This window comes from Sparus aurata, chromosome 8 (assembly GCF_900880675.1).
Source record: "Sparus aurata chromosome 8, fSpaAur1.1, whole genome shotgun sequence".
Classification (NCBI taxonomy): Eukaryota; Metazoa; Chordata; class Actinopteri; order Spariformes; family Sparidae; genus Sparus; species Sparus aurata.
Genome location: NC_044194.1, coordinates 25,898,450 through 25,912,062, shown reverse-complemented (window position 1 = coordinate 25,912,062; position 13,613 = coordinate 25,898,450). Strand labels below are relative to the sequence as shown.

Below are 13,613 nucleotides of genomic sequence, written 5' to 3'. Positions count from 1 at the left end.
ATAGATGACTTTCAACACGGCTTCTTGAGTCTTTCCAGGCGGTGACCTCATTGATGGATGTGACTCATATGAGCTCAGTGTTTGTAAAACAATTAATGCAGCAGTGAAAAACGATTTTCATTATTGATTAATCTACCAATTAATTAAAAATGTAAAAGAAATTGCATATGGTTATTAAACGTTTGTCGTGATTTTTTCGGATAACAATCAAAGATATCCACCTTTCTAGCAGACAAGACAACCTGGACATATTAACATTTGGATTAAAAGATGGACTCAATTAATTTTAAAAATGATTTTGCTACAATGATGACTTGATTAATCAATGATCAAAATGTTTGCTAATCAAAAATGTAATCTAATTAATCAACCGATTTTTTCAGCAAAAAAAAAGCATGATGTATTGTTTGCACACATTCATCGTCAGCTGACAGTGCACTAATACGGTACAATACTGTAGTGTACAGGTAGTATACAGAGTGTTTTCACTGGCTGCCAGCTGCTGCGGCTGCTAGAAGCAGATCTCATGAGCACCGTGAAGCCAAAATAAAAATGAAAAACTTTCCAAAGCTCACACAGAGATGAGAGGAACTGCAGATTCTGGTCCTAATTCTGTGTGGGGCATCATCACTATGAGCGACATATTTCACATCACATGTGGTCATCTGATTGATTGTTAGTATTCAAATATTGATTAGTGCAGCTTTAAACATATTTGGTGGAACTAGGATCTGAATATAAGAATGGACAACGTCTGAGTATAAGATGTGGACGTGCCACTCACATTACTTCGTCCTCTCTGTGAGGTGGAGAAAAATGTATAAGCCTCTGAATATAAAATGTATAGAGAGCAGGGTTATCCTGCTGAGGTGTGCAGAACCATTCTCTCCTCGATGGTCTCTGCATTCGTTTGAACAGCTAATGCTCTTGTTCTATAGAGCGAGGAATCGTTTCCCTATTCCCTATACAGTCCCTATACATGATGTACACACAAGCTCTCTGCGTCCAGAAGCTCTGGGGCGGTAATATAAAGTTATGTAACGCAACACTGCGACATCACATTTGTTATGTAACAAGCTTTTAAAGTCTACAGCGAAGTCTTCAAATAAGACATTTTGTGCATTCTCATATTTGCTTAGCCACCAAATCCAGTGAAGTTCCCAAAGCGTCAAGGTCAAATTTAAAACACCAGAACTCTCAAATATCTGAATTTTTTAAAGCTACCTGAGTCTTCTTTAGTCTTTGTCCCTCTGGGTACTTTGTCCTTCTCTTCCTCACTGTGTCTCTGTGTTCTCCGCAGTCTGCGACCTCAAACAACCCCCATCCATCTTGAGAGTTTGATCCTGTCCCGCTGTGCCCAGCCTGCCACTGCATGCCTGTGGGGGCTGACTGTCCTGGACTCTGGGACCGTGAGACTGCTCTAAGCCCAGAGCCATCTGGTTCTGCTACATTTCCCAAAAGCCCACAGTTTGAGTTGCACTTTGTCTTTCCCTCTGGTGCCATATATTTGGTACTTTTGGTACTTGTGCTTTCACTTTTAACCCCTTCACCTCCTCTCTAACGCTGGCATTTACTGTGGTAAACCAAATTGCTTTGGCCTCCACCGTTATTTCTTCATTATGTATCCTTTACTGCTTTCTTCCTCTTCATTTCACCATCACTGGTTTGGAAGACCATCAGTTTTTCCTCTGTTTTGTCCTGCCTCTTAACATCACAGCCTCAACCCCCTCCTCTATGTGCCCCATCTTCCACTTTTTGACCACAGGGAGGGTTAGAGGTCAATTTTAGAAGCAGTTATTACTTTATTAGTTGTGATGACAAGATAAGAGATCAATCTTTCTCCTCATCTCCCTTGATCTAACCCTTGATCTCCAGCTGAAGAGCTTTTAGAGTGGCTCTGCTGCCTACCTGGGCCCATTAATACGAGACCATCTGCCTGCTTTGGGCCTGGGTTCCCAAAAGTAAAATGTGTTTGATCTCTCTCTCTCCAGCTCACTTGCCCTGCACATTTATTTCTTTTTTTAATCAGTGCTGGTTCGGCCTTCATTAAAGGAGGAAAATAAATGGTCGTATGTCTGCTTTGATAACTGAGGAGCTGTCAAAACAAAAGGCTCCCAAGAACTGCAGCTACTGGCGGAATCATGGGTAAGAGATGAATGAATTATAATGAATATACAACTAGTGGATAAATTGCTTTTGGAGAGAACCAAACATTAACGCAGCTGTAGATGGCAGACTGGAAGCAAAACATGTTGAACTGTGTAGTAACGCTGTGTTACATCAGCCTGCGTGCTACGAGGAAGCAGCTTCGATCAAAACATGTGGAACACCTGAGCTCTGTTAAGGTCGTATTAGGTCACAATCAGTGCGTTTACATGCACAGCTTAGTCAGATTACAGCCATAGTTCGACTATGCTGCTCAATCGGACAACTGCAATTATCCGAGTATACATGCCAGTGAGAAAATCGAATTACTGGCCGAAAGCACGTCATACCCCGGTACGCTAGGTGGCGCTGTACCCATTTCAACTAGTGTTAACGGGGCCACCTCCGGCTGACCTCTTTACGTCACCAGCTGCCTCGGCATTCAAGAAAGATGGCGTACGAAGAGCGAGACGAAGCTACATCTTTGTATACTTCGTATATGGTGTACATGATAATTACACAAACTAGGTGCACTCTGGCGCTCTTTCTTGCGGTGATTTCGGAGGAAAGCTGCCGCTGCCACCGCCGCCGCCACCGCCACCGCCGCTGGTCTACTTCCGGCTCACGGCCCCGGGGAAAAAACTGTGACCGAGAATAAAGAGCCACAAGTTATCAAACAATCTAGCTGTGGATTATGACTGTTTATAACTTTGCATTTAGATCTAGAACGGTTGTAAGAGCTGTTTCTGAGATAAAGGCTGCAGCCTGTCGGTAGATTTGTAATATTAGGTGTTTGTACAAGATAGAGGTGTAAAAGAACAATTTTCGGTCTTTATATGTAAGGTTTAAAGTCCTGTCCCCTATGTTTTAGTTCAACTGATTTAGTTGAAAGTTTATCCGCATGTTTCATTTTCCACTTCCTGTCATCGTCTGTTTTCCCGCCATTTTTCTGTATATGCCCGTGTTTCATTTGTTCACTAGCCCTTTGTAAGAACACATGTCCTCTCTGAATCTCAAAGAGGCCCTGTTTCTAAAATTAATTACTCCTTTCATCCTCAACCTGACTGTTTTCTGTGGAGGCGCCTTGCAGTCTCACCTCATCATGAGCTGCCTGATTCAGAGGAAGTGAATTTAATTCAATTCATCTTGTATTAACTAACAACGGAAGATCCGCCAGGCCAGCGTTTCATCCTCCAGTCATTTTAGTCAAGAAGTTGAATTAGTATACGAGTCACAGGTTAAGAACCACCATTCACAGCAACGAAGAAGAAAAGCTTTATTAAGACCATCATCATTGATGAAGATGTTGCAGCAATTGGCTGCTTCAGAAGCCATGTAAGTGGTTTCCAACGAAAGAAAGACTTTGTGCCAAGCCGAGACTGGCTGCAGGACTTTGGAACTAGTGTTCATCAACAGAGCACCGAGCCTACAAATTAGGCTGAACATCTCCATACAGCTAGATTATACAACAAGTAGTTCCGACCAAGCGATATGATTGGTCAACAAGACATTTAGACCGTGCTCAAATCAGCATGACAGCACGCCTGACTCATTACTCAAAATATTACTCCGCCAAGTCTGTGACAATAGTGTATCCATCTCCATGGCAACCTAGTAACTGTCAGAGCTGGAGCAAAAAAATTCAAAAGTACGGCTTAAAATTCAAACTTTCTGCCGTAAAATATGCAGAGGAAAACTCGGGAGAAGCAGCTGCTAGACGTTTCTCTGTCGACCCCAAGAGAGTGAGAGATTGGCGAAAAAATAAAACTGAGCTGTCCGAGGAGGACAGCAACAGGGCCAGGCTGCCTGGTGGAGGGAGGAAGAAGGCGAGCGAATTAGTTATCAGCAAACGGGTACGCCAAGAGAGAGTGTCCCGCAAAATGATCAGGGCGATGGCGAAACAAATGTACGCCACCGTGAGTGACAGCAGAGATGAGGAGTTTGATGCGAGTGCTGGTCGCTAAATCGTTTAATCACCAGTGATCAATTCCAATTATTATAGTAGTGTATGTCCTACACCTTCATCAGGTTCAACATACTAAAGATAAAGAGAAACACCTACCAACTGTGCGTTACATTGCAAGTCAGAAGTTGGACTTTACGTGTTCCAATCTCAAAGCATTGCAGTGCATTAGTTCGCTGCGATTGGAATTCTGACTTGGATGGTCATTCCACTGCACTTTTCCGTGCTGGAAGTCATTTTAAATCAATGGAACGCGCTATAAAATACACAAAGGCTAATGGGCAAATAGAACACAGGTGTACACAGAAAAATGGGGGAAGGCGGGGGCAGACAAAGACAGGAAGTGGAAAGTAAAACATGACACTTGATAACTTTCAACATAAAAAACGGAAATCATTTGAACTAAAAAATAGGAATATGACAGGGCTTTAAGCCAAACACATTAAGGCTGAAACTGTTTATTTAATGCCTCTCTCTGGTAAATATTCAAAGAATTAGATATCCATCAACTGGCTGCAGCTCTGACAACCTGTCCAGGACTAATTGCAAAGTTATAAACACTTATAATCCACAGCTAAACTGTTTGGTAGCTTGTTAAACTTTATCCCCTGTCACATTGTTACCTTATGCGACCCTAACAGAGCTCACATATTCCACTGTTTATAGTAGCTGCTTCCTCGTAGCCAACAAGTTGATGTAACACCTTTATTACTTACTTCAAAATTAAATATTGCTTCCAGTCTGCCATCTAAAGCTGGATTAATGACGTCTTTCCAAAAACAATTGATCCAGTAGTTGTATATAAGTGCACGATAATCAACAAAAGACTCTGTCTAATAATAATTCAGCTTTTTCCCTCAGGGCATCATAGTGACTTGGAAAATGGGCATCATTCATCTCTGACCCATGATTCCACCAGCAGCTGCAGTTCTTGGGAACCTTTTGTTTTGACAGCCCCTCAGTTATCACAGCAGACATACGGCCAGTCATTTTCTTCCTTTAATGAAGGCCGAATCAGCACTAATAAAAAAAGAAATGAGCAGGGCGAGTGAGCTGGAGAGAGAGATCAAACACATTTTGCTTTAGGGACTTCAGGCCCGAAGCAGGGAGATGGTCTTATATTAATTCACGCAGCAGGTAAGCAGCAGAGCCCCTCTAAAAGCTCTTCATCTGGAGATCAAGGGAAAGATTGATCTCTTAAGTTATCATCACAAAAAAAAAACATTTTACAGTTAATTTCTAGAGGTCACAAATTGACCTCATGTCAGTGTTTTTTTTTTTTTTTACTCCTCACTGCTTGAACCTGATTAAGGGCTAATGAACAAATGAAACACAGGTGTAAAAATGGTGGGAAAACAGACAAGACAGGAAGTGGGAAGTATAACATGACACATGAGGATAAGCTTTCAAAATAAAACAGGTAATCAACTGAACTAATATCTTGGATCATGATAGGACTATTAATACTGAGTTCAACATATCAGGTATTTCTCTGTTACATTCAATAGTCATGATTAAATAAGCACAGAAAACTTTTCAAACTTAATTCTGCCTTATTTAATATCTTTTAAAAATCGAACCATCAAAAATCTAGTATGAAATGTATGAGTACATTTACTCAAGTGCTGTATTTAGGTACTATTTTGAGGTGCTTGTACTTTAGTTGACCATTTCCATTTTCTGATTTATTCTCCCCCTCTACTACATTCTGGGGGCAGATATTATACTTTTTACTACACTATATTCATCTGATTACTTTGGTTACTAGTTACTTTGTGGATTGCATGATGAATCAGAGTCAAATACATTTCTAAATTAATTTATTTTAGTTCTGCAATAAGATTAACAAAAGCACTGATCCCATAATCAATTGACCCATAGTATTCAGTCCGTACGTGTCAATATGTGTATCATTTACTTTTACTTAAGAACATTTAACATCAGATACTCATCTGATCATCAGATATTTCCAATTGGGTGACTTTAATGTTTCAGCACGATATCTTTTATCTTCAAAGGGGACTTTGGGGTGTTTTTTACAACACTCTCAAAAAACTTATCTTATCTTCATTAACTGATCATCTTTTCCAACAGAGCCCTGCCCACTTCAAACCTGTGAGAAAACAAAGGACGAAAACACAAATCTCTCAAGTGAAATATCTCAAACGTTGTAATCTTTGGCCATAAAAATCAAGTCAGACTTGATTGGTCATTGTAAGACGCTTATTGAGAAAATAACTTGTACCTTTTCAGGGCCTTTAAGATCCGAAAGTCTATTGTTTGTGAAACAAATAGAAGCTTAGTGTCTGATCGATGCCAAGAAATACACAGCAGACTCAGAATAGAAGATTGGAGTTTGGCACTCCTCTCTGAATGTTTTGAAAAATTTAAAACGGAAATAACCTTTCAGCTTGGTTCCTTTAATAAAGGGCCACTAAACTTTGTCCTCTTTCAGATAGCTGAATGGAATGTTAAAACACTCACATCAGTATCCTTGAGTTATTGTAAAGAGAGATCTGCACAGAATATTCCTGCAGTATGTCCGCAATTGTGAGTCTGCCATTGACTAGAAATGGTTTCCATCTGAGCTGTTTGTAACACTCACTGGGGATGAAAAGTGCACATTACTGTCTCTCACAGCATGACGACACACTATCATTAATAAATGGAGCGGGATGGGGCAGTCCAGCACATCACAGACATGAAGTGCAGGTGGACAATTTTAGCCCACCTCATCTATCATTAAAACATGCCACTGTATAGACAGACATGTCTGAAGGATGGGTGGACAGAAAGACAGGAAGGCAGACGATGGTGGGGGTCAGGAAGGCGGCTCCATTATCAATAAGATTTACTGTGATATATGTCAAATATTTCAGAGGCGTGCATATTTGTTTGGCAGAACAGAACAGTTATAACTGTACGACACAGGTACATGTACGACATATTACCATCAGGTTTCATGCAGAGGCTCCAGCCTGACTTGCAGTCAACTTATTATTAATGGATGTAGAAGCCAGGTCAGGAGATGAGTATCAACAGGTGCAGCACATAGTTTGCCCTTGTCCAACTCATCTATAAACCATAGAGAGCTTCCCATTATCTACTGTATCCATTTTAATATTTCACCATCCATACTGCAGTGCTCCTCTGTACTGCTGACTGTCAGCACTCTCTCTCTGAGATGGTGTTTGCATCTGTGTATGAAGATGCATTAGCCGGAGGGGATTAAGGCTGTGAAGAATTTCACATCTCAATTAACCCCCACTCATCAATTTCTCCCCTTGTGTGTCCAGCAGCGAGCAGGCACAGTCCGGCTCTGTCTCATTCTTTTTCATGACTTATTTGGTTCACACGTCTCAATCCATTCAAATAGAAGAATTCAAGGTTTTCCCAGGACAGCTTTGTATTATAGCTGCAGTGGGGATTGCTGCACACAGAGGATTTACATACAGGTGTATAAAGCAAGTCTTTATCCTTATGGTCTAATATTCCTGGTTGGGCAGGCTCAAACAAAGTACTCGCAGGTGGTTTTAAATCATATTTGGGGTAAAAATCTCTGTAAATCCAGCTGCAACTCACAGTAGCAGTCTGCTGGGCTCAGATCAGATCTTTTTTTGTTTTTGTTATTCAGTGTCAGTGTCAAACTTTTTCTTTTTGACTTGCTCCAAGACATTTATTCATTTCACAACACACAGCCAGTAACAACACAAGACAGAATTCTGAAGTATAAATAGTTTATATTTGAGAAACTAACATGATAAATATTTCACCATGAGACCATGAGAAGTTTTTGGACAGTAACTTTTTGGGGTATACATAAAAAATGTGAAGTCACAGGTGTATATTGTCACAGACATTTCTGTCATCTTATGGTAGCCATTAAAACGTTAAATGACATTAAAAGCAACAAAATGTAACATCCTGGAGAAAGATACTTGATTTTTTAGTCTCAGCAGCCAAGGATTTTTTGTGTTGACACTTGACCTGAGATCAACCCCAGATCATCAGTGTCGACAAACAACTCTGTATCTCCAAGAAGCTACATTTTGTTGCTTTAATTGACCAGTTACTTCTTTTACACATTAAATTACATTTAAGGCTCAATTTGTTAGATATTTGATTGTTGAGTCTCTGGTCTTCAAATACTGATGATTTGGGTAGGTAGGTCAGGTCGGCCACTGACCCATAGTATCAGTATTTGATGAGTCTGCAACAACAATCAACTATTTTACTAATTGAACCTTTATAGGCAACAATAACTTTTGGTTTCCCAGATCCTGTATATACACAGTATGTTACCTAAAGAAAAATCAGCGAATATTAAAACCAACCGAATCACTAGGATCAATGTTGGCATGTCCATTTATGCAAACCACGGTTCTGTTGAAAGTTTACATGTCTATGTGTTTCAACTTTACGCTTCTTTATGTTAAATTTTATTGTTTTATGTGACAAAACTAAGCTTATGTTCGGGTTTAGGCACTAAAACCCACTTGGTTAGGGTTAGGACAAAAATCATGATTTCTTCTTAAAAATATATAAATAAATGTTGAAATGCAGTATTGAACAGTGTTCACTGGCTTGGCAGCTTTCTTGCCTAACTCCACCACCATAGCTTGGACTACCAATATGAAAAGTAAGGGTATAAACATTTTTGTGAGTGTGATATCACACATTTTGCGTAACATCAATTTGGTACATATCCTGTGACACAGTGGCTTGCAGAAACGTTAACGGCCAACATTTTATCCGACAGCGACTGGGCTGGAAAAACAGTAACTAAACTTCACATAAATCCATTTAAGGCTTCTGTTTTTCGCTGCGCCTGATACATCTGAAATTGTTTCTTGACACAGATGAAATATAAATCAAGTAACATTACATTCCTCTCTGTTCTCAGAAATAACAATCCACCTTCCTCTTACCATTTTAGTGCTAAGGCAACGAGTATGTTTACCATTATTTGTATTTGGCTGAGGGATTAGACCAGCAGCTTGCTTGCTTATCTGCCCTACTGCCCTTCAGATGGAAAGGCAACAGGGAGCCAAAATATGAAACTAGGTCCAGTGCAGGTGCTTCTCTGAGCTCTGCAGTTGGAGACAATAAAAAGATACAAATCTGGTGATAAGAGCATATAGAACACAGAAATAATGCAATTGCAGGACAACTCTGCTGGTTACAGCAGATAAGACACATACAGTTTACAATATGGCTAACAGATATAATGTAAGATACCTGGAACTGAAGAACGCATTTTATACCCATATGGAGTGAAATACACAAGGTCACAGAACAACACAGCTGACAGTCTCCAGTGTAAGCTGCACATCAGAGAAGTCCATCACCAACCATACATTTGTGTGAATATCATTTAGACCGAATATCTGATATGTAGTAAAGCAATAGCAGAAAATGGAGGATGTAGACTCATACATCATGTGGCACAGTGAGCTGCATGCATCAAACACATTATCCCAAGATATTCCCTGTAAGTAGGGTTTGATGTTTTTATATGTACATATACATACACATAAAGATAACATACACTGATACATAAAAAACAGAAGGAAGTGTTTCTCCTTTGAGAGTTATTTTGATTCTCCATGGCCTTTGACCTTATGATGCCTAAAATGATTGAATATAACTTTTTGGGGGAAATTACTGACATTAAAGCAATAGTGAGACATATTGGGAAAAACACTTATTGTCTTTCTTGCTGAAAGTTAAATGAAAAGATTGATAACACTCTCGTGTCAGTGCAGTAAATATAAAGCTACAGCTAGCAACCAGTTAGCATACACTTAAAAACCCCAAAAAGTATAAAAACAAAAACAAAAACAAAACAGTGACATTATGGCTGCAGGGGTGCCAAAAGAAACTTTAAAAAGCCTTGTAAAAACAATGAAATCACCTTTAAATATGGCCAAACACTCCGATACATGACACGTGTATGTCAATAATTTATTTACTTACTTTTGACATTTATTGGCAGAAAATTACTTTTGATACTAAAGTACATTTAATATTAGAAACTTTAAGACTTATTCAAGTGAATTGAGTAACTTTTACCAAAATATATTTGGTAATTATATCTGAACACAGTATTTTTGGTTTAACTCAAGTATGAATTTTCTGGTCCTTTCTTATAAGACTGCTGGTGGGCTGGCTGTAGCTTCATATTTATAAAGTGGGATCAACACCGAAATCTATTTTTTTGTACAGCAAAAAGCCACTTGGCTCCAACCTATATATATATATATATTTACAGACCCCAAGGCAGACCCCAAGGATAATACTGACAAACACTGAGATGCAATCCTGATATCTTTACAAATGTCATTCTAAGGCTAAGGCAGAGGTTGAATGCATGATGCAAGCCATAACTACTGCAGTGTGCAATTTAAACATGATGTTTACTGAAGAGAAACCGAAAAAGACAGGTATAGATTAATAGACGGACACAAACTGTGAAAAAGGCGACTGAAAGTCTGAATAAGCAGGTGCAGCAGCTTTATAACTTAATTAAGTGATGCCTGGGGTGAAGAAAAAGAAACCTGCGCTGAATACTGATCAGCTGCTGGTACTGATTCCTTTTATCCTGCAGCGCTTTTGTACGAGGAGACTATTGAGAAACAGGTGAAAGAACTGCAACCTTCCCTGATACGTCATAGTGAAATTGGTATTTTGCTTTTGAACAGAACTTCTAGATTATTTTGATGCACTCTGGAAGGCTGGCTTGGATGAGGTTTAAATATATCTCTGTAATACCTCTTGCATTACATAAACCAAACTATGTTTAATGGGGCATTTCTAGGTGATTGAAGATGCTTCAAAACAGTTTACGACTTTAGATCGCCTGTCTAGCGATCACTAAAATTATGATTTGGGGGCAAGGGAGGGTGAGAAAAGGGGGGAAGGGTATACTACAGTAGGTTTTCTTTTAGCTAAAGGGGTGGTAGTTTGACTTTCTGGTCTTTAATTACTTTTTTTTTCATTTTAGCTTTTCTTTAACATCAATCACAGTCAATCACAAAAAAAGCTACGGTACACTTTGTAGTAAGGTCCTTGTAATAAGCCTCATGTAATAGGTAATAGGGCCCTTATAAGTCCCAATAAAATGCTTATTATCATTAATAAGACTATATAAACTGTGAAATGTGTATCATAAATAATTCATTAGCGTTATTAAGGCAGTGTTCTTGCTTTAGAACCTGTAGCTGCATAGTTAACAGCTAATTAATGCATAATTAGGTATGTATAAAAGATCCAAACATATTATTAATGCTAAGCAAAGTCTTGCTTTTTCAAAGACAAGAGCATAAAATTTGGTCAGCACCAGTGTTAACACTATATGTACTCAATAAAAGATTGAGGTTAAATATGCTTTAATATCCCTGCTGAGTATGTTGATTTAACTATCACTTATCCATGATGCTGTCATGTCCTTTGCTACTGTCTAAAAACGCAAAATGGCATTTGAAAAGAGCAAAAACTCCCCCCAGACTTGGACAGATTATTGGATATTTAAGTAATAGGACGATGACGTATGTAGAAATGTCAATGCCACAATTATTCAGTTATACTGTATACTGAATTACATGTTTTGACCTGAAGTCTGACATGTTCTGTGGTGTCTACAAAAGATTTAGTGACTGAGGAACAGTGCAAAGCATTGCAGCATGGCCACATTTCTTTCATTGTTTTTTTTTTTTATATTCTTTGTCGAAGCATTGCTTGTGAATTAAACCACAAAGCAGAGTCATAACACACAGATTGATGTCCTATGTATCTAACATTACTTGGCGTAAGTTCTGTGGCCTTGATTGGTGCTGGTTGCCAGTGGCAAAAATCAATATCAGCTGCACTGACATACCAGCAAGCATGTCACACACAAACACAAACACACAAACACACACACACACACACACACACACACACACACACACACACAATGTATCATGGGGACTGTCCAGTAGGGTGTGGAGTGTGAAGTGGGAAACTCATCAGTCAGGCGGTAGATTCCAGTGCAGGACTGTTTTTTACAAGCTGCCATTACAGCAGCACAGATCTGCTGTTAGTGAGCTGCCAATATGAGTAATGTTTCCCTCCTACAGTTTCCATGTCCACTACATGTCAGGATCCAAGTGATGTTTAACACAGATGAAAATAAATAGTACAAATGCTAAAGCAAGCAAAATACTTTCTTATCTTACTAACAATTTAAAGGCAAAGGTGTTTTGTTATTAGAAGTTTGTTGAGGCTGAAACTGTTTGCTGAATTGCACTCAATAAATTGTTTCGGTCTGCATGATATCCACTATTTGGCTCAAGACTAAAACACTATAAAAGACAACAACAATCTGGATAGACTTTGGTTTTTCTTTGTTGTTGATGCTAAATGCCTGCCATCATAATTCCATCAACTGTGCAGCTGATTTTATTAAAAAGCCTTAGAAAGCCCTGGATTTTAATTGCCAAAAGCAACATCCACGTTCAACCTAGCTTGACCCGTGTGTCCTGGCTGTAGAGAAGGACCTGCAGAAGGATGGCCACGTCGATCAGGATCTGGACTGAACCGCAAATCCAGAACTGAGTTGGGCTTTCATTCATCACAAAGTAGGTGGTCTTGAAGACATCGCCGGCCGTCCACAGCAGCACCATCTTCACACTGGAGAGACACAACGGTGTGAGGACAAGACTAAAAAAACAACCACAATGCTAGGTCAGGTTAACACAGTCCATAAAATAAGCACATCAGATTGGTCGGATCATTCTGTTTAAAGGGGCAATGTGAACAAGTCTTGATTTAAAAAAATTCTAAAATGAACTAAACTTATTAACAGTATGTGAAGAAATAACAGTTTTGACAGTATGTCACAGATGTCTATGTATTGTGTTGCATGTCACTGAAGATGGCATGCTAACCAGCTAGCCCAAGACCTGGAAACCTCTTTCTCCCAGCACTTCAAACCTCCTGTGCTAGCACTGTAAACTGGTAGTCCAAATAAATGTACGGCTAACTGAGCTAACAAGCTAACAGTAGCTACAGCCATGGATATATAAACAGGTTACAGGTTAGCAACAGCAGTTAGTGGTTACTCTGGTGATATGTTGCCAATAGTTGTTAGGAGTGTGAATTCAACAGGTGGCCAATTCTAACATAATGCCCCTTTGATGACAATAGACATAACAAAGTTTGACAATTTGAAGATGTTTCCCAAAGACCCAGTGTAGTAAAAATGCATCAGCAGTAAAAAACAAAAAACATACAGCACTCTGCTTCTCATCCATGCCTACCTGTGAATGTTGAACTGATTTTTGAGAGTGTTTTGGTTTTTTATTTAGTTTCTGCTGTGTAAAAGATAGCAGGGAAGTGGTAAAAAAAAAAAATCAATAAACAAGGTAAAGTAAACTACCAATTGATCACACTAAGTAAAAGGCAGTGAAGGGAAGAGGCAGACACACATGTATTGCCTGTCACAGAGAAAGACATTGAAGAAGAT

At 39.2% G+C, this 13,613-nt stretch overlaps 1 protein-coding gene across 3 annotated transcripts in view; it reads right to left on the bottom strand.

The window, feature by feature from the left end:
* Positions 1–7,828: 7,828 nt before the first annotated feature.
* LOC115586485 (solute carrier family 66 member 2) overlaps positions 7,829–13,613 on the bottom strand; it is a 70,499-nt gene continuing 64,714 nt past the window's right edge. For all 3 annotated transcript variants that reach the window (XM_030425595.1, XM_030425596.1, XM_030425594.1), the window contains one exon: positions 7,829–12,778. In XM_030425595.1, coding sequence (XP_030281455.1) covers positions 12,604–12,778 — 175 coding nt within the window. In that variant the 3' untranslated portion in view covers positions 7,829–12,603. The remainder of the gene's footprint in view (positions 12,779–13,613) is intronic.